This window comes from Drosophila miranda, chromosome 3 (genome assembly GCF_003369915.1).
Source record: "Drosophila miranda strain MSH22 chromosome 3, D.miranda_PacBio2.1, whole genome shotgun sequence".
Lineage (NCBI taxonomy): Eukaryota > Metazoa > Arthropoda > Insecta > Diptera > Drosophilidae > Drosophila > Drosophila miranda.
The window spans coordinates 23529691-23549160 of NC_046676.1; the positions used below are offsets into that span (position 1 = coordinate 23529691).

Genomic DNA, 19470 nt, shown 5'->3' on the forward strand with positions numbered 1-19470 from the left:
GCTGTGTTTTTAAAACATTTTTTGTAGGTTTTTTTTTTCTGAGAAAATGAACACATTTATAAATTATATAAAAGAATTACAAGAAATATATATATATACATATATATATATAGAAATAAATTTGCAATTATATGAAGAACATGTTTTAAAAAGGGTTTTATTTGAAATGAACATAAATCGCCAAAAGGCAATAGGCTATGGATTGTCAAAGATCTGTAAGTATATTGGTCGGAATCGATCTGATCTGATCGGTTCCCGATATCATCCAGCCAGCATCCAAGCCCTTAAACTCCATAGCTATGGAATACAAATTAATGAAATCATGTTGTATCTGTGGACTAGGATTCAAAGGCTCTGATCATGTAATGTAGAAGGGCTGTAGTAAACCACGATCGTACTGCAAAGCCCATGCCTTTTCAGAGGCACATCAGCGATGAAATGAGATTGTGTGTTGCTGTATCTTTGGACTACAATTCGAAGGCTCTGATCATGTAGGTGCTATAGTAACGACCTCCCTGAAGGGGTATTGTAAACCACGATCGTACGGCAAAGCCCATGCCTTCAAGAGCTATGGAATGTGATTGAGTGCTGCTGTATCTTTGAACTACAATTAAAATGCTCTGATCAAGTAGTGGGAGTCAAAGTAACTATCCACCTGAAGGGGTTTTTTAAACCACGATTGTGTCTTTCCAGACGCTGTTCTACATTTTGAATACCAACGTCTCGATCGAGAGAAAACTTGTTTGAGCTTCGTATAACAGTGCCGCCCGCCCGATCAGCTGTTTGCTCTCTCTCTCTCTCTCTGGCTTTCCAGCCAAAAGCTCTTGCTTGGGCACGCACGCTCATTCCGCCGAGAGTCGAAGAAACCGGGTGCCAAACATTCTCTTCGTGTCACTCTCTCTGGCTTGCTGACTCTCTCTTTTACGCTCGCGTTCGTGGGCTGGCTTCCAGTGAGAGAGAGAGAGAGATCGATCCGAACCGTGCCTATCTGCAATATTTTGACGTTTGTCTCTGGCCTTTGCTTCGTCAAAAGTTTTGCAAACGTTGGGGCTGCTTGTCTGCGACGGCGTCTCCGCTCCCCCAACAAAAACATATACAAGTTTTCAAGTTGTTCGAGAAGAAGAAGGTCTCCCAAGTGTCGACCGTCCGGGTGGTGTCCGTGTGTGCGCGAGTGCGATTGATTAACAACATTTTAATATTATTTAAATTGATTTTGATGCCTCAATTGAATTGCTCTTGCAGCAGCAATTAGCAAAGTGAATAAGCGAGGCATTCATCTGACCCACTGAGCGAGTGTGCTGCATGGGTGTGTGAGTGTGTGAGTGAGTGTTTGTGAAAGCCCCAACGGATGAATCACAATAAACAACTGTACTCAAAGGAGTGAAGGCTCCACAACTGGTGCTTCATAATTTTACAACCAGAAACCTTGTGTAAGTATCAGTTAATAATAAATAGATTAATTACACAATCAAGTGTTTGGTAATTCTACAAGTGGAGTGCTGATGCACATTTTTACAGAGCTTATCTTTCATTCGAATCGCCATCGATAGGTATTACTTTAAGCATTTTTTCAATTCAATTTTATTCCACAAACTTTTTCAATACCGAAAGGTAGACCTAGAAACGCCACTCAAACTTACATAACAGACAGGGTCCATAGCAGCACAGAACAGAACAGAGTCCAGCCGGAAGCCTTGCCTCATGCATTCAATACAATATATCCAATGCTAGTCATTTATCTTATCTAACCCGAAGGCTGGGCCCACCCCGCCCCGGTTGTTGTGGGGAATTCTGATTTCAGATACTGTTCTGTTTGAACTTTTTGAACTGGAAGTACTATAGTGATTGGCTTTTGTCGGGACAGGTATCGGATCGTTACAGTGTAAAGTTCTAATGGAAGAGGTCTCCTGAAAGGGCTAGTAACTGTTCTTAGGAATATGTTCCTCTATCCCTATCCGTTGAGCTTCGTATATCTTTACAGGTGGGTGTGTCAATCAATTATTACGTTGACATTTCACCCAACCACGTGGGTTTATCTAATCACTAGCATAATTGTAATTGGCTTTGTTTGAGATTCATGACAGCTCATTGGGGTCGGACAATGAAATTAATGATTACATCAATTGCAAAACTCGTTGTAAAAGCTCTTGCTGATAAGATAGAGCCCCAACATATTGCGGATAGGGCCAGGCCAATTGCGTTTCAGTGAGTCATGGAGGAGCACATTTCCCATTTGATCAGCGATTTCTACACACGTCCAAAAGGTTTATGAACCCACCACAAAGCTCGGTCAGAACCGAAAAGCTGAGGCAAACTCGTTTCGGTCTGGCTCGAGTGACCTTGTAGACAGCACCCAGCACACCCCAAGCACCCCCCAGGCAGACCCTGTTTTTGAGAAATATCCATCGGCTAATTTTCAAATGGCAAAAGAGACAACTATCGCATTTCCAGTCAAAATAAATGTATGAAAGCTCCCCCAGCTGTTTTTGAACTTCGCAGCTGTTGGCCCGACACCAATTACTCCGCGCTCTCTCTCTCTCGCGCGCTAAGCTTGCGGCAATTGCGCTTTGCTCTCACCTTAACCGTTAAGCGTTACCCGTTTCGAGCTTTCGGCCAGCTCTACGCAGTTTAGTTAATATTATTAAGTAAAGTGTCGGCGGTGTCGCAACGGTTTGCTCAAGCGCGCGCGTGCACCTCTTACAGATCGCTGATCGCTGGGCGCAGAGGAGTGGAGTGGAGTGGAGTGGAGTGGAGCGGAGAGACGCTGTGGAGTGTGCGGAGAGAGCTTTCGGCGGGGGCTCGAGCGTGCGTCAGTGTCAGTGTTACGGTGGTTGCCGTGTGTTTATGATTGTGTGTGTGTTGTCTTCATTTCTTGTTCTTCCTTTTTGTCGCAGTAGCGTGGCAGTATCTTTCTCCCTCTCTCCCTCTGTCTCTGTCTTTAATGCGACGTCGCGCTAAATACTGTTCTGCAATTTCCGTTAGTCGGCAGCGGCAAAATGTAAACAAAAAGAGAAAGAGCGAGAGCGAGAGAGAGAGAGAGAGAGAGACAGACAGATAGGAAGAGCAAGTGAATTATCAGCCGCAAACGTGTTAATCCCATAAAATCGGAATATCTTTAAAGAAGCAGCAGCCACCACTGATGTGAATCTCTCAGATGCCAATCATCAGATAGGGGCAAATATCTGCCAAAAAAAAATCCAATTGCAATTACAATTACAATTACTGCCACATTTGATGGCCTGCTTTGATCAGAGCAGCACTCCTCCTTCAGCAAAACTTTTGCCGAGAGTGAAAAATATGAAAACAAAACCCCAAAGACACATAGATACACAGTTTATCCAAAAAATACATGCATATCTGTGTGTTCCCCTGTGTGTGTGTGTGTGTGTGTGTGTTGTGCAAAAGTTTTATGAGCTGGAAGCACCCAAAAAAAAAAGCAAAGCAAAAGATACATTTCATAGTATATTCGTAGCCCAAAGAAATATGGCTGTACGTTTTGGTTTTTTGTACCCAGAGATAACAAAAATATTGTGATAAAAATTCAATTAATTAATGCCCCATGGTGACAGTCTCCCACAGAAGTATACATACGAGTATGTAAGGCGGAAAAAGATAAGATAAAAGAGCAAGAATTTGGAGTTCAAATCAAACAAAGAAAACCCGAAATCAAGGAATCAAAATTAAAAATGAAATCAAATATTATTAACCATAAAAAACGAAACAAAGGAACTGAATTACAGAATCAACAAAACCAAACAAAAAGCTGTGCAAACTTCGGTTTGAATTGAATGATTGGAATATACACAGATGCTATTTTGTACCCTTAATTGTTAGTTAATGGTGCTCCCTTTCCTCTATAAAGAGAACCACATCAATCTGTCAGTGGCTCCATTAATTAGTAAACACGAATGCAATATTCAAAATTTCTTGTTTAATTAGCCGCCGCGCCCCACTGGCCATTGCCTGAACCCAACCGAAACCGTTTACAGATGCAGACCGCAAATGCAAAATGATGCACAGAACAGCAGAGGAATCAAGCCAAAAAACCGCATACCAAAAATACATAAAATAAAATAAAACCAAGTCCATTGATACGTGAACACTAGAGTATAAATAACGCACCAGGCGATGGCCAAGTCCACGGATACCGTCGCGAGCAGCAGCGACCACAACGAGGCAGCAGAGGCGGCGGCGATGGCGGTGACGGCAACCTTGCAGCATCTGCAGGTGCGACGTCATCGCCGCAGCATTTCACAGCTGATGGCTAGCATGGGTAAAGATCGGATCCTGCCGTACAGAAATAGATATAAGAATGGGGACACATCATAATGGACATACAGATCGTAAACTAGAGAAATACAAATACAGATACGGATAGTCTTAGATCACTCTAGTTTTGACTGGAGCAGAACAGACTGTTGTATTTATAAGATTCTGCGTCATCCGAAGAGTGTGTTCTCGGCATGAGATAAGATTTAACCAGTTTGCTTCTCTAGAATGGCTTTTATATAACTGGTTTGTTTGATTTTGTGTGTGCTTTTGTGAAAGTGAAACCAGAGGCACAAGTGACAGTCCTCTGATATCTTAACGCCAATCATTCTTTATAAAAAACTAATCACAGAACTACCTCGAAGCAAACATTCCACCCATCGAGTACCATTTCCTTTGGCTTATATAAGGCCGCCCCCTCCCCCCGTCCCGAACCTTCTGAAGTTGCGTGCACCGCCTAACGGTGCCATTAGTGGCTGATTCATAGCGCCTCCCACCCCCCCTCCCCGCACATTGAAAATTCATGGCACGCCAAAGGCGACCCATACACAGCCATAACCATAAAGAGATATATTTACAGCACTTGTGCGAGTACTCGTACCTGTTTTACAGAAATAATGCAACAGGAAGTTTCGATTTCTTTGGCATTATGTGTAGGTCACAGATGAAATAATCGTGCCACAGGGTTGAAAGACCTCCCCAGGGAGACGGCTGCGCTTGAGGCACCACTAAACAAAGGCACTCCACATGAATAAAGGGTGCTTTATATATTACAAATATATTCTGATCAATTTATAGAATATTCTTTTGGGTATATAAATATATCTGTATATTTAGAAATGTGTGTGTGCCTGTGCAATTATTACATGAATATAATCTCTTGGGTATCAACATTTATTTGTTCAATAGCGTGCCAAAATAAATATTGATCTTTCGTGTATCGCTCAAAGCCTGAACTATAGACATTTTTGGCTCGAATGTACACCCAAAAAAGACTTGCGAGTCGGACTATTATACTTAGAGGTAAAATTACACACCAATAGATTTTTTACGACAGTGAAAATTATGAGAATTTGATTACAAATTGATATTTCAAAGTCTTTTTCGTTTAGATTAAATATGGGATGTATTGAAAAGAATTTTTGGTTGCCATTTTTCTCTCAGTGTAACCTATATTTGTAGCAAAATCTACAATATATATCCTTGAATTAGAGTATTCCATTTATTTGCTTATTGATTATTTTGAATTATTTAATTAAATTAAATAATTTATAAAAATTTATGAAGAGTTCAAGATATTTTCCATCATATCTTTTCGATTTCGATTCGCTAACTTAAACCGTAATTTTACCATCGGAATTTCACAGAAATGTTTCCATTCAGAGACCCATAAATAGGAAGTTACGAGGTTGTACCCTACTTATCAGAAGACAACCCCAAAGGCCGAACCGAAACCCCGAAATAATTGTGGTTCCTCCGCTGATTCAAGAGCTGTTAATTTTTGGACTCGTCCGCAAAGTTCGTATTATTTTTGTTGGTTCTTATCGACATCCAAGTAGCAAAAGAGTCTGAAAGATTGTTGGCATTGCTCGAAAATGTGTGTTAATAAATTGGCTAAAGATGAAAGCGAAAATGTGTGAAGTCTTTAGCGATATTTTTATTGAATAGAGGCTGTTAAGTTATATGGGCCACGCTGTAGATACAGGTCGTTCAACCTATAAATGCCACAAACAAATTACACTCATTTATATCCACAGTTTGAGCTAGTAATTCTTCGATTCTTTAGTCCGATTCCGCCGAAGAATTTCAAGGCTCTCAAGAGCGGTCTTTTGTTGCGCTGATTGCTGAACGAAAGCTCGTTGATAAGGAACGTGCCCACAATCGGCACTTTTTATGGCACCGTCAAGAGTATTTATGAACTTCGAAGAAAGTCTAGCGGGTGGGGGAACTACGCCGAAACAAGTCCGAGGTTTAGGGACCTTCAAATAGATAATGTCTGAAAGGTAGTCCCATAATGTCATATATCTTTGCTTTGCACTTGAATTTCGAGTCTATTTTTGAGCGGAAAATGGTGACAAAGCACAAAGCACTATTCTGGCAATATGGGGGAGTGGGTATCCACTAGATATGGAGGGTAGACACCTGTTTACTGCCTGATAATCAAAGTAATCGACTAAATACTGATTTCTGTAGTTAATAGATAAAAGCACGCACTTCCTTTGTGACCATTCCACTGTGTTCGGATGTATAAAACCACAAATTCCGAACGATATGCATTTGATATATGGGCTCCTACCTACTGTTTGGGTACCCCGCAATCTATTAGCCATTTGTGCAGTGTCAACCATGGGCTGATGGGTTTATGGGCGCTTAGTGCCTGATAAGAGACACAGTGGTAACTGGCCTATGAAGAACTCTGAAATGATAGATAATAATAAAAGTTGTGTGGGTCTGGGTTTGCCCTTAAATTTATCTATAAATGCTACAATTATTGTAATTTTCTTGCAAGCGATAAGACATATCATTATCTTTATGGACGCTATATACTTTGGGGTTCCTAATGGTCATGTGATGCCCCTGATGGAAGACGATCTGTGAGGGGTATAGAGACATTGCCAGGGTGACACCAGATCTACAGAGACTTTTCAGGAAAAATACTGCATTTAGAGAATTTCCAGCTTCAGAGCTACATGTTTGCTTAGCCCGAAATAGACTCAAGGTACGGGTAGGGTAGGGTTCCCATGTCAAGTTCAGTCGAGTTGTTAACAGAAAAACACAGACTGAAACTTAACCACCTGCTGGCATGGCATTGATGGGGGGGAAGGGGGGCTTCTGTTTCCAATGGAGATATCATGAAATATAATTGCTACTTTTCACACGTGCTTCGGTCTCTCCGAGGACCCGAGTGACACACAGGTTGAAAGGTTAACGAGAGACAGAAACACCAGAAGTCAAGTTTAAACTCGAAAAATACTAAAAGACGGGATATTAAGGTGCTAAAGCCCCCAAAATATTATTTTAATAGTCAGAATTAGTCATTAAAACTTATAGGACTTACCCTCTCTTAGAGGTGGGGAGTGAGCGAGAAAAAAAACCGAAATTTTGGCCGAACAAAGACTAAACCGAACCGATTCGATGGCCCGTTCATGCGGGGCTCTAGTGGGGACCCGGACCCATCGAAAGGGTATACGCTCAATGGCAAATACAAAAATCATGCTCGCTGAGTCAGCGGCACTCGAAAATGGCACTCTCTAAAGTGCATCAATAGTCGCTATGTTGAAAACTTCAGTTGGAAAAACAAACTCAATTTAAACTAATTGAAAAGCGATGACAGATGTTGGAGGGTCTGTCGTCTGTCGATGGGAGAGGTAGCTCGAAAACACTTTGGAAAATAGAGCTGGTCGGGTAAAATAAACATTGATAAGGCATCGAACAATGGGCACTTTGCTGGTATTCTACAGTTTTCCCAATCTCCTTTGCAGCCGAATACCCCGCGGATGATGTGTACCGGCCCACGAATTTCGCGGGCTACGTGAATCGGGGCTACGATGATATAGACAGTTCCTATTACTTTGCCCAGTTCGAGGCCATGACGGAGGAGCGCAATGGAGCGGCCCTGCCGCCGTACACGAACGATTCGGATGCCTCCGCGGAGGACAACCGGAACGAGGATGAGGACCAGGAGGACGAGGACCAGGACGAGGACCAGGACCAGGACCCGGACTGCACGGACGATGGTACCGTGGTGGAGCATCATAACCGATGCCTGCCCGAGTTCCAGTTCTCGCTGGTCGACTCGGAGTACGATGAGACGCTGGGGTTCCCCGACTCCGTGACCATCCTGTCGAATGTGGGCGACAAGCCGGTGCTGGTGCAGCGCAAGGAGACCACCGACGACGACGACGAGGAGTACGACGACGATGAGAACAACAGCGTGGTGATGCGCCAGGAGATACCCTTCACGAGCATCTACGGGCCCAGCGTCAAGTTCAACTCCTTTCAGCGGAAGGTCTTCATCCCGGGCCGCGAGATTCATGTGCGGATCGTGGACACCGAGCGGAGTGTGACCACACATCTGCTGAACCCCAATCTGTGAGTAGTTTCTCCTTCTCCGAGACCATCTCTAAGGATTCTGTTCTCCCGTAGATACACGATTGAGCTCACCCACGGACCCTTCAAGTGGACCATCAAGCGGCGCTACAAGCACTTCAATTCGCTCCACCAGCAACTGAGCTTCTTCCGCACCTCCCTGAACATACCCTTCCCCAGTCGCAGTCACAAGGAGAAGCGGACCACGCTCAAGGCCACCGCCAGCCAGATGGCCGATGAGTCGACCCTCAAGGACCTACCCGCCCACACCAAGCAGGTGAAGCAGACGAGCACGCCCCAGAACAATGGCAGCAGGCACCAGAACGGACCCGGCACCATCGTCAGTCCCAGTCACAACTCGATTCTGTCGGGCCTCAATCCGCGGCGCATCCAAAAGAAGCGCAAGAAGAAGAAAAAGAAGAAGCTGCCGCGGTTCCCCAACCGCCCGGAGAGTCTCGTGACGGTGGAGAATCTGGGCGTGCGGATCAAGCAGCTGGAGGACTATCTGTACAATCTCCTGAACATCAGCTTGTACCGATCGCACCACGAAACGGTGAGGATCACGGACCACCTACCACCTACCACCGAAAGGGGACTAAGGGGTGCTTCTTTCTCTTTTAGCTAAACTTTGTGGAGGTCTCCAATGTGTCCTTTGTGCCCGGGATGGGTCTCAAGGGCAAGGAGGGCGTAATACTCAAGCGCACGGGCTCGACGCGACCCGGCCAGGCGGGCTGCAACTTCTTTGGGTGCTTCCAGAAGAACTGCTGCGTGCGCTGCAACTACTTCTGCTCGGACGTGGTGTGTGGCACGTGGCGCAATCGCTGGTTCTTCGTGAAGGAGACCTGCTTTGGCTACATCCGACCCACCGACGGCAGCATCCGGGCCGTGATCCTGTTCGACCAGGGCTTCGATGTGTCGACGGGCATCTACCAGACGGGCATGCGGAAGGGACTGCAGGTGCTGACCAACAACCGGCACATTGTGCTCAAGTGCTGGACACGGCGCAAGTGCAAGGAGTGGATGCAGTATCTGAAGCACACCTCCAACTCGTATGCCCGCGACTTCACGCTGCCCAATCCCCACATGTCCTACGCCCCCATGCGGGCCAACACGCAGGCCTCCTGGTACGTGGACGGCTCCCAGTACATGTCTGCCGTCGCCGATGGCCTCGAAGCGGCCACCGAAGAGATCTACATAGCGGACTGGTGGCTCAGCCCGGAGATCTACATGAAGCGGCCCGCTCTGGATGGCGACTACTGGCGCCTGGACAAGATCCTCCTCCGCAAGGCCGAGCAGGGGGTGCGGGTCTTCGTGCTGCTCTACAAGGAGGTGGAGATGGCCCTGGGCATCAATAGCTACTACAGCAAGTCCACGCTGGCCAAGCATGACAACATCAAGGTGGGATTTCAGTCAGAGATCGGTTCAGGAGTGATCATTTGCTTCCCTTTCAGGTCATGCGGCATCCGGACCATGCACGCGGTGGCATTCTCCTCTGGGCGCACCACGAGAAGATCGTCGTGATCGACCAGACGTACGCCTTCATGGGCGGCATCGATCTGTGCTACGGCCGCTGGGACGATCATCATCATCGTCTCACAGATCTCGGGAGCATTTCCACGGCCTCCGTTTCGGGGAGCACGCGCCGCACGCCCAGCGGCTACTTCAACAAGGACGATGTGGACTCGGCGTTTGGCTCGCGCAAGTCCTCGAGGAATGCCCACTACGAGAACCCGCCCAAGGCTGGTAGGGCGGCCTCGCCAGAGACGCTGGAGGCACCGCTGCCCCCGGCCCCGCCCCCGCCCGGCAACAGCATGGAGTTGAGGGTCCTCAAACCGGGCGATCGACTGCTGATACCCGCCATGCTGTCGCCTGGCGCTGGCGAGGATCCCGACGAGAACATGGCCCTGGAGGGAATGAAGCTGAACACGCCAGAGATGGAGCGGAAGAACATGCTCGATCGGCTGAAGAACAACGCCATGAAGGGGGCTCGCATGGGCAAGGACTTTATGCACCGCCTGACGGCCAACGAGACGACGTTGGAGGGGCCAGAGGATGGAGGTGTCTTCAGCATAGACACAGTGGATGCCACCATGGATCCCGACATGACTATGGCCTCCTCCTCTGCTACAGCCACAGCTAATGCCACCGCCACCGCCACCGCCACAGCCGATGTCGCCACTGCCACCGATGTCGCCACTGCCACAGCTAATGCCACGGCCAACTCCACGCAATTATTCAGCGAATTCTATGGCCAGGCCAAGTACTGGTTCGGCAAGGACTACTCCAACTTCATACTCAAGGACTGGATGAACCTCAACTCGCCGTTCGTGGACATTATCGATCGCACGACCACACCGCGCATGCCCTGGCACGATGTCGGCCTCTGTGTGGTGGGGGCTTCGGCGCGGGATGTGGCCCGCCACTTTATACAGCGCTGGAACGCCATGAAGCTGGAGAAGCTGCGGGACAATACGCGCTTTCCCTACCTCATGCCGAAGAGCTACCACCAGATCCGCCTCAACTCCCATCTGCAGCAGCTGCAACAGCGCCGCCAGCAGAGGGTCACCTGCCAGCTGCTGCGCAGCGTCTCCGCCTGGAGCTGCGGCTTCATCGAGGCGGACCTCGTGGAGCAGAGCATCCACGACGCCTACATCCAGACGATCACCAAGGCCCAGCACTACGTGTACATTGAGAATCAGTTCTTCATCACCATGCAGCTGGGCATGGGCGTGCCGGGGGCGTACAACAACGTGCGGAATCAGATTGGGGAGACACTCTTCAAGCGCATTGTGCGGGCCCATAAGTAAGCCACCGGAGGGGGGGATCATTGGAGCTAGAGCTAATGTGTCTTTCGTTTCGTAGAGAACGGAAACCCTTCCGTGTGTATGTGATAATGCCACTCCTTCCGGGATTCGAGGGCGACGTGGGCGGCAGCACGGGCATCGCTGTGCGGGCCATCACCCACTGGAACTATGCCTCCATTTCCAGGTGACTATTGGTTGTACTCTTAGCCCTGCGGACTCTATAGGTCTCTGTTTGTCTAGGGGACGCACTGCTATACTGACACGTCTCCAGGAGGCCGGCGTTTCGGAGCCGCACAACTACATCTCATTCCACAGTCTACGCAATCATTCCTTCCTGAACAGCACGCCCATCACCGAACTGATTTACGTGCATTCCAAGCTGCTCATCGCCGACGATCGGGTGGTCATCTGTGGCTCTGCGAACATCAACGACCGCTCGATGATTGGGAAGCGCGACTCGGAGATTGCGGCCATCATCATGGACGAGGAGTTCGAGGATGGCCGCATGAATGGCAAAAAGTATCCGAGTGGCATCTTTGCCGGTCGCCTGCGAAAGTATCTCTTCAAAGAGCATTTAGGTGGGGCTGCCACCTCTATCGAATCGCCAGAAGCATCTTTTGACTGAGGAAATCTTCCATTTGCAGGCCTCCTGGAGGGCGAGGGCTCTGCGCACTCTGATCTGGACATCAGCGATCCCGTTTGCGACAAGTTCTGGCACGGCACCTGGCGACAGATCTCCACGAGGAACACCGAGATCTACGACGAGGTGTTCAAGTGCATTCCCACGGACTTTGTGAAGACATTCGCCAGTCTGCGCAAGTACCAGGAGGAGCCGCCGCTCTCCAAGACCGATCCAGAGATGGCCGCCCATCGGGTCACAGAAATCCAGGTAAAGCCCATCGATCTGCCGCTTCTCGATCGTTTCTGATTTGTATTCTCCGTGCACTCTCCGTAGGGCTTTCTGGTCAACCTGCCATTGGAGTTCCTCAACAAGGAGGTGCTCACGCCGCCGGGCGCCAGCAAGGAGGGCGTCCTACCTACCTCTGTTTGGACATAGTCTCTGCCAAAAGTCTCCAAGACGCCACTAGATCGTAGTCCCCCCTCCTCCCCACCAAATGCGTTGTTGCCAAGTCATACACCTGTTGTATATTGACAGATATACCCCGATAGATGTACGCTTGCCCTAGGATACGATAGCTCTAACTAATTTATTATTTTACGCTGTTCGTCCACGTACGTCCCCTGGTACTCTAGTGATCCTATTTGTTACTACCCCGCCCCATTTTTTTTTTAATAACTTTTAAACAGTATTTTAGACAATTTAAAGCGCTAATGTTTTCATTAAAGTGATATGGATTGAAAGTAATTTTCAATACTTGCTTTTATCGCATTTTGCGTAAAAAGAGGTTTTCGCGAAATAAGTCAAACAAAAAACAAGTAGCGAAATAGGTCAATCAAAATTTTTTTTTTTTTTGATATTCCATTGAATAATGCTGACTAACTAAATCTCTCAGCAATGCCCACATAGTTTTATCCCATTGATGAATACATTTTCTACAAGATTGGATAGTTTTTAATCCTTGCTTTTATTGTATTTATTGTAAAACGAGGGGGAACGTTGTGAGTTGCTACGGACACCGCAACTCTACGGTTATACCCGATACTAAGTCAGTATGGCTCTCCTCCGGCAGACGCCGCTAATATTGAACGACACGACAAAGAGTGCGTGCGAGAGAGACAGAAAATCAGTCTGAGCGTGACGTCGAGCGCTGCGTAGCCAGTGCAAATTGATTTGTTCCTTTTGGCTACAAAAATGATCCGATCTGATCCAGATTCAGCAATCTGATAGATATGGTCATTATCTATGATTCTGCGTTTTTGGTTTTCTCGAATGTGCAATATTGTGGATGCAACAGATTTTCGTCCTTTGTGGGGGCGGAAGGGGGTGGGGCGAAATTCTGAGATATACGTTTTATAGTGAGATCTAACAGAAGTGCGGATACCAAATTTGGTTACTCTAGCCTTAATAGTCTCTGAGATTTGTGGATGCCCCAGATTTTCGTCCTTTGCGGGGGCTGAAGGGGGTGTGGCGAAATTTGGACACGAAACGGTCAAGGTCCGATATCACAGGAGTGTGGATACCAAATTTGGTTGCTCTGGCTCTTATAGGTTCTGAGATCCTTGAACTCATATCTTGCAATTGGCAAAACCGACCATGAAACAGAGCGAGAAAGAATGAAATTGTTTTCTTGATTCTGGCTATAATAATTATACGATCTGGTTGAGATTTTACACTCTAGAACATATAGTCATCCTCTACGATTCTGCGTTTTTGGCTTTATCGTATCTTTAAAAATGTGGATGCCACAGATTTTCGTTCTTTGTGGGGGCGGAAGTGGGCGGGGCGAAGTTTTGAAATATTTTTGTAGCAGTGACATATCACAGAAGTCTGGATACAAAACATCGTTGCTCTAGCTCTTATATTCTTTAAGCACTAGGCGCTGAAGGGGACGGACGGACGGACGGACGGACGGACGGACAGACGGACAGACAGACATGGCTCAATCGACTCGGCTATTGATGCTGATCAAGAATATATATACTTTATGGGGTCGGAAACGATTCCTTCTGGACGTTACACACATCCACTTTTACCACAAATCTAATATACCCCAATACTCATTTTGAGTATCGGGTATAAAAAGGTTTAAACGAAAAAGTTCAACAAAAAAAGTAAAATTACGTTGTATATTACATGCCTCGACTGTTGATCGTATCGTCAAATTTACATTCTACATGTTTTATTACATGTGACATGGAGCTTCGATTGCACTCTGACAAAAGCTTATTGGCATGAACTTCCACGTACCTGATCTTTACATTGCTCTTTTCATTCACACTCTCTCTCTCTCTCTCTCTCTGCGTTGGCATTTGCATTTGTTTGCATTGCAATGGCTTTGCTTCGAAATGGAGTCAATCCATTAAATTAGCATTGTCACTTGTTACCCATTCACTTTAAATTTCCATTTGGCGCGCACCTCTCGTATCCAGTCGATAGTATCGATTGCCGAACTGCATTCTTCAAATCGATTGAGGGTCTCTTTTTCGCTCTCTTTGAATCGGGTACTGAGACTCATTACGTTTTTTACCGTTGGCAACATCCAATTTGCATGGATCAGACACGAGAAAACGAGCAGCATGTCCCGCAACATTCTGATACCCTAGGGAAAATGATAATATAGAATTGAGGAAATGTTGGTCATATCACGATCCAAAGGGGGCAAAAACTAGTCTGTCTCTGTTTCAAGGAAAATAAATTTTAGCATTAATCAAATGAAATAGGGTATATGTATATGTGTCCATACCAATAGCGGACACCCTTTGACCAGCAACAATGACGTAACCAACTTACGTTTCTTGCTCCGACCTTTTTTGCTTAAGCGTTATTTTATAAACAATCTAATAAGAGGGAGTCTCTAAAATTGGCCAATCTCTTAGACAAGTGATCCATCAATTGGCCGAGGGTCCCCACTCGCGTCGCGAGGTTTACTCTTTATATTGCTCTTTTCATTCACACTCTCGCTCTGCATTTGCATATGCATTTAGTTTGCATTTCTATGCCTTTGCCTCAGATTATTTTTCTCCCTCTCCGCGTCGCGTGGCTTATTGGAGTGCGCGTCTTGAAATGGTGGAAAATTGTGCAAAACATCGCAAATAAATGCAAGGTGCAATGGAAAATTAATTAAAATTAGTGCTTAGTCAATTCCATAAATGTTTTTTGTGCAAGTGTTTGTGCAAAGCCCGCAAAATACGGAAAAATAATCTACACACGCCAGAAATTTACCGCAAATTCGATTCCAGTTCCATAGCGTACGTGCAAAAATCAAGGTACAAGATTTAATTGATTTAAATGTTTGGTAATCATATATTTTAATACAATAAAGTACCGCTATATTTGTTGCCAAGTAGAAAAGTGCCAATAAGCACCAAAAATCATAGTATAGTGTACAAAAACAAACAAGTTCTGAATCGACACACACATGGCATTTTTTTGCATTCTCTTTCGGTTGCATCAATAACACAAAGAGATAGAGAGAGAGAGAGAGAGAGCGAGCTCGAGACGCACACTTGTCTGTAACGTAACGCACGTGTTTGATTTTGTTTTCCTCTTAGAGAGGGATTTTACGTGCGAGTGAGATGGAGAGCAAGCAGCAGAGACTTTGTGTTAGGAGCAGAAACACTGGAAAACGATCAAGAGCATTTGTTTTAATGATGTGTTTGTTTTAGCAGCATAAAAAGTGCGAACTATCTCTGTATTTTATTTTACTTGGCTTTGCTTGTCTATCCACCAGCTATCTCTCACCCTCTCTCACACTCTTTGTCATCATTTCATTGCCTTGCTTGTCTGATAACAGTTAATGTACATAAACACACGAACAAACCTACATAATGCCATATGTACGTATGTATATGCATACAGATTTATATTTTTCTTTCTCTTTATTTGGTTTTCTTTCTTGTGCATTATTATTATTATTATTTGATTTTGGCTTTGCTTTTGACTTTTCTCTGGCAGTGCTGGCCCCTCTGTGTTTGTGTTTTCCAGCTATATTTTGGACGGGGAAAAAAGCTTAATTGTCAGCTCTATTTCACTGCTTAATCTTCTTGTTCGGTTTTCGGTGTGGGCTGCGTGGCTTTTCGTCTGTCCCGTCCCTCCGCTCCGTCTCGCTGCCTGAACTGCAATCAAAGGCAAAGCGTGGGCTTTATAACAATTAACTGAATTAGCTTTAGTAGCTCTTGACATAATGGGGTTGGTGTGATTGTCATTGGAGGAGGCTCGAAATATATTCATATTTCCTACCCCTTCGTATGCCCACTGTAGTCCCCTCCTCCTCCCCCCGCACACATGTTTCGGTTGACTAAACGAGCGACCGGTTTTGTCGATCTTTACTGAACCGTTTTACTACTTTTACCTTTTTTTTTTCCGAACTATTCTTTGGGCTCTGCTCTTCCATTAGTTCCCACACATATCAACAGGTAGTGCTGTTGCACAGTGGGTGCAGCGGGTGTGCCGTGTCGTGTTATGTCGTGTGCGTGTGTGTGTGTGTGTGCGTGAACTTACCACCTACTCGCGGACAGCGACAGCCACCACTTTGGGAGTGGAGTTCAAAAACTACCAAATGTTGAACTTCCCCGAGAAGTTCACACACATCGAAGCACACACACACACACACACACACACACACACACACACACACACACAAGAGCTCGCTCTACACGCGATATTTCTGTGGCGCAACAACCGGCTGGCTGTGTGCCCCACAGCTCGGTGTGGGGAATGGAGGGGGAACGACAAACCTGCTGCCGCTGCACAGAAATCAAAAGTGAACATCGCGTCGCTTGCACATTGCCTTCCCCACTGCCCCACCCCCACCCTCTCCCTCTGCCCCTGGATGGGCGCCAAGCGAAGAGGCGAATGAGCAACAGAAAGAGGCACCGCATCGAAACGAAACGAAACGCAGTTCGTTGCCTTCGGTTTGGTCGTTCGCGTTCCGCTCGTTCTTTGGTCTCGTATCTTGCGGTTCGTATCTTGATTTCTGCCCGGTTCTAGTTGGCTAAAGCCGTTCGTGTGGGGCTCGTGTTGGGGCTCGTTGCATCTCGGGCTGGCTCTCGGTTGGGGCTCGATTGGCGCTCGGCCGGGGCTCGTGTGTTGTCGTCTCCCACTCCAGTTAGTCGGCAGCAGGCAGAGCATGAGGCAGGCACCGCGCAGCTTTTTTACCCCGGCTTGTTGTTGTTCTTCCCAAAGATCGCTTTTTTTTTTCGCATTCGCATTCGGACTCGACTCGACTCGACTCGATTCTGTGTGGCATGACAATTTGCGATAATTAAAAGGAGACGTGAAGGAGCAGCATATGCAAACGAAGGGAGAATTAATAGTATATAGAGCCTATGGTCGAATCTCCCACTCTCTCGCTCTCTCCCACTCAAGTGATAAGAAAACACCCAACAAGTTTGTGCGTGTCCAAGTGTGCAAGTGTGCGTGTTCGTGTGTATGTGTGCTGGTGTACAGTGGAATGCATTTGATTAGATTTTTTTGGTTGTCAAACAAACGTCCACCCGCAGCAGCCCTGCAGCCCTGCACCCCCTCTGGACGGTCGATCGCCCTGTGCATAATTTACTAAACAAAAGCAAAAGCAATAGCAAAAGCAAAGCTCAACACAATCATTTCTGCGAGAACCGGTTCACTAAATACCCGTTTCGGCATCGGGTACACGGGCATCGTTTGTCGTTTTTCCTTCTTTCGGTTGCGGTTCGGTGTTCGGTGTTCTTCGGTTCTTCGGTTCTTTGGGGCCGCCGTTTCATACACACTCGCTCGTAGCTTTTGTGCCACTCTTGCAGAATTGTACTGCGCGTGTGCACCGGAAACAAACGACAGTACGATCGACCGACGGTAAGACGCAACGCGACGCGAGGCGACACGACACGACGGTCTGTTCTGCCATTCACATAAAAGCCATAGAGCCATCGAGCCATCGAGCCATAAAGCCATCCCATCCCGTTGATAAGAAAAGCCCCGAAACCACCAGAAATCGAAAACGAAAACGAATCTTGCAACGCTTTCAACTTTCATAGCGCGAAATGCTGATTGTGTGGAAATATCAATCGGAATGATTGACAGCCCACGAATGTGTGTCATATCGAAATATTCACCAATTGAAATCAATTTCTGTTGAAGAATATTTGTGCACCGTTTCGGTTATCCGAGAGCAAAACTAGTGGGTGCTACGCTGCAGATTTATGCCAGATAAAGATACAGCTGTTTTATAGATCTCTCTCGTTCCCCCAAAACCAAAATCAATTGGGTTTTTTAGTGTGCAAATCAATCAACAACGAAAACAGCAGTTGAGAAACAAAACAACCAACAATAAAGAATGTGGCCTAAACACTTGAAAGGCCAAAAAGGCCCCCGCAAAACTGGCAACTGTTGAAAGCAATTAAAAGTACGGTTAAAACCAAAACAAAACCTGAAATAGTGGAAATAGCACACAAAACAAAACAAAAACAACAGAAAAAAAGTGAGGAAAAACGAAAGAAAATGTCAGACCCACAGCCAAAGGATACGGCATTAAAGACTAAAGATACAGCAGTTGCAACACCAGCAGCAGCAGCAGCAGCAGCTACAGGTCTGGCCACATTGCCGCCTCCGCAAACTGCCACTGCCACAAAAACAACAACAACAGCATTGACAGGGCGAAAAACTTTAACCTCCAGTCGGGCATTGTCATTGTTTGATCAGCTGAAAAACGGCGTCAATTTAAACAGTTTAACAATTGGCGCCACAGCCACTGCCGCAGCTACAGCCACTGCCACAGCAACAGAGCAGGCGGCAACATCCACTGCCACAGGATCCACACCCACAAGCACTGCCCTGCCGGCACTGGCACCGCCCCCAGTGCCCCCCGTGCCACCAGTGCAACACTCGAACATCGAGCTGAAGCCGCCCGCCAAGCCGCCCCGTTTGTTCAGCACGCCCAGCAGCATTGGCATTGTCCAGGGCACCAAAAGGGGGGCCAACGGCGATGGAACGGGGACTGCCGGTGCCGCACAGTCGTCTGCCGCATTGGATATAAACGCACTGCGATCTCAGCTGTATCAGGGCGCCGCAGCACCACCAGGAGGAGCCGCAGGAAGCGCAGCAGGCACCGCCGGAGGTGGAGGAGGAGGAGGCGGCACGAAGAAGCGGTGCCGGGATCGATACGATTCGTCAGAGTCATCCGACAGGTGAGTGAGTGAGTGAGTGAATGATGGAGAGGGGGGTAATGCGGAAATGCTGTAAAACGTATCTGTCAGATACATGCATGCATGCAGCATGGGGAGGAGAACTCGGAGATGCAATAAATCAGTGATGCATTTGTCCCAATCAGCAATCGGGAATCAGCGCATGTTTAAGATGTCCTCGTGCCGTGCCAAATCTGTATCTAGCAGATACATTTGGCTTGGCTGTCTGGCTATAAACGGATATGCAAAAAAACTGTATCTGCGGGATGTGCAGTGCCAAGACTGCGCTAAATGCGGATACACCGAAAATAAGTATCTGCGAGTGAGCCAAAAGTGGCAATCCGAATGCCTCTGCGATGCCAAAAGTGCCCAAAAATAGTACTAGTACTAGGAGAGTATCCACGAGATACTCCGAGCCTCGCCACGATGAGATACTCTCGAACACTAATCACCGATAACCGATTGAGGCAGAATTTATCTGGAAGTTAAACGAGCGATTCGACAATCGCATCTGTGAGATACTAGATAC

The 19470-nt window shown here is 46.8% G+C and overlaps 2 protein-coding genes across 6 annotated transcripts in view; both read left to right on the forward strand.

The window, feature by feature from the left end:
* The first annotated feature begins 1029 nt into the window (after positions 1 to 1029).
* LOC108160545 (phospholipase D2) lies at positions 1030 to 12528 on the forward strand. 4 transcript variants are annotated; one of them, XM_033391457.1, is made up of 10 exons: positions 2639 to 2815; positions 3570 to 4273; positions 7752 to 8361; positions 8416 to 8911; positions 8980 to 9756; positions 9810 to 11161; positions 11221 to 11346; positions 11403 to 11740; positions 11807 to 12051; positions 12118 to 12528. In XM_033391457.1, the coding sequence occupies exons 2-10, from the start codon at positions 4129 to 4131 to the stop codon at positions 12217 to 12219; spliced, it is 4191 nt and encodes a 1396-aa protein (XP_033247348.1). In that variant the 5' UTR covers positions 2639 to 2815; positions 3570 to 4128; the 3' UTR covers positions 12220 to 12528. The 4 variants fall into 4 exon arrangements, with proteins under 4 accessions (XP_017150101.1, XP_033247348.1, XP_017150098.1 ...); XM_017294609.2 differs by having other exon boundaries at positions 3940 to 4273; XM_017294610.2 differs by having other exon boundaries at positions 3990 to 4273.
* A 2382-nt stretch (positions 12529 to 14910) lies between these two features.
* LOC108159204 (zinc finger protein jing) overlaps positions 14911 to 19470 on the forward strand; it is a 128251-nt gene continuing 123691 nt past the window's right edge. Inside the window, exon 1 of one of the 2 annotated variants that reach the window (XM_017292274.2) lies at positions 14911 to 15050. Coding sequence is in view for 1 of the 2 variants with exons in the window: in XM_017292273.2 (XP_017147762.1) it covers positions 18259 to 18944 (686 nt within the window). In the remaining variant the exon portion in view is untranslated. Of the gene's footprint in view, positions 15051 to 16915; positions 18945 to 19470 lie in introns of those variants that run through there. The other variant, XM_017292273.2, reaches the window with a different exon arrangement.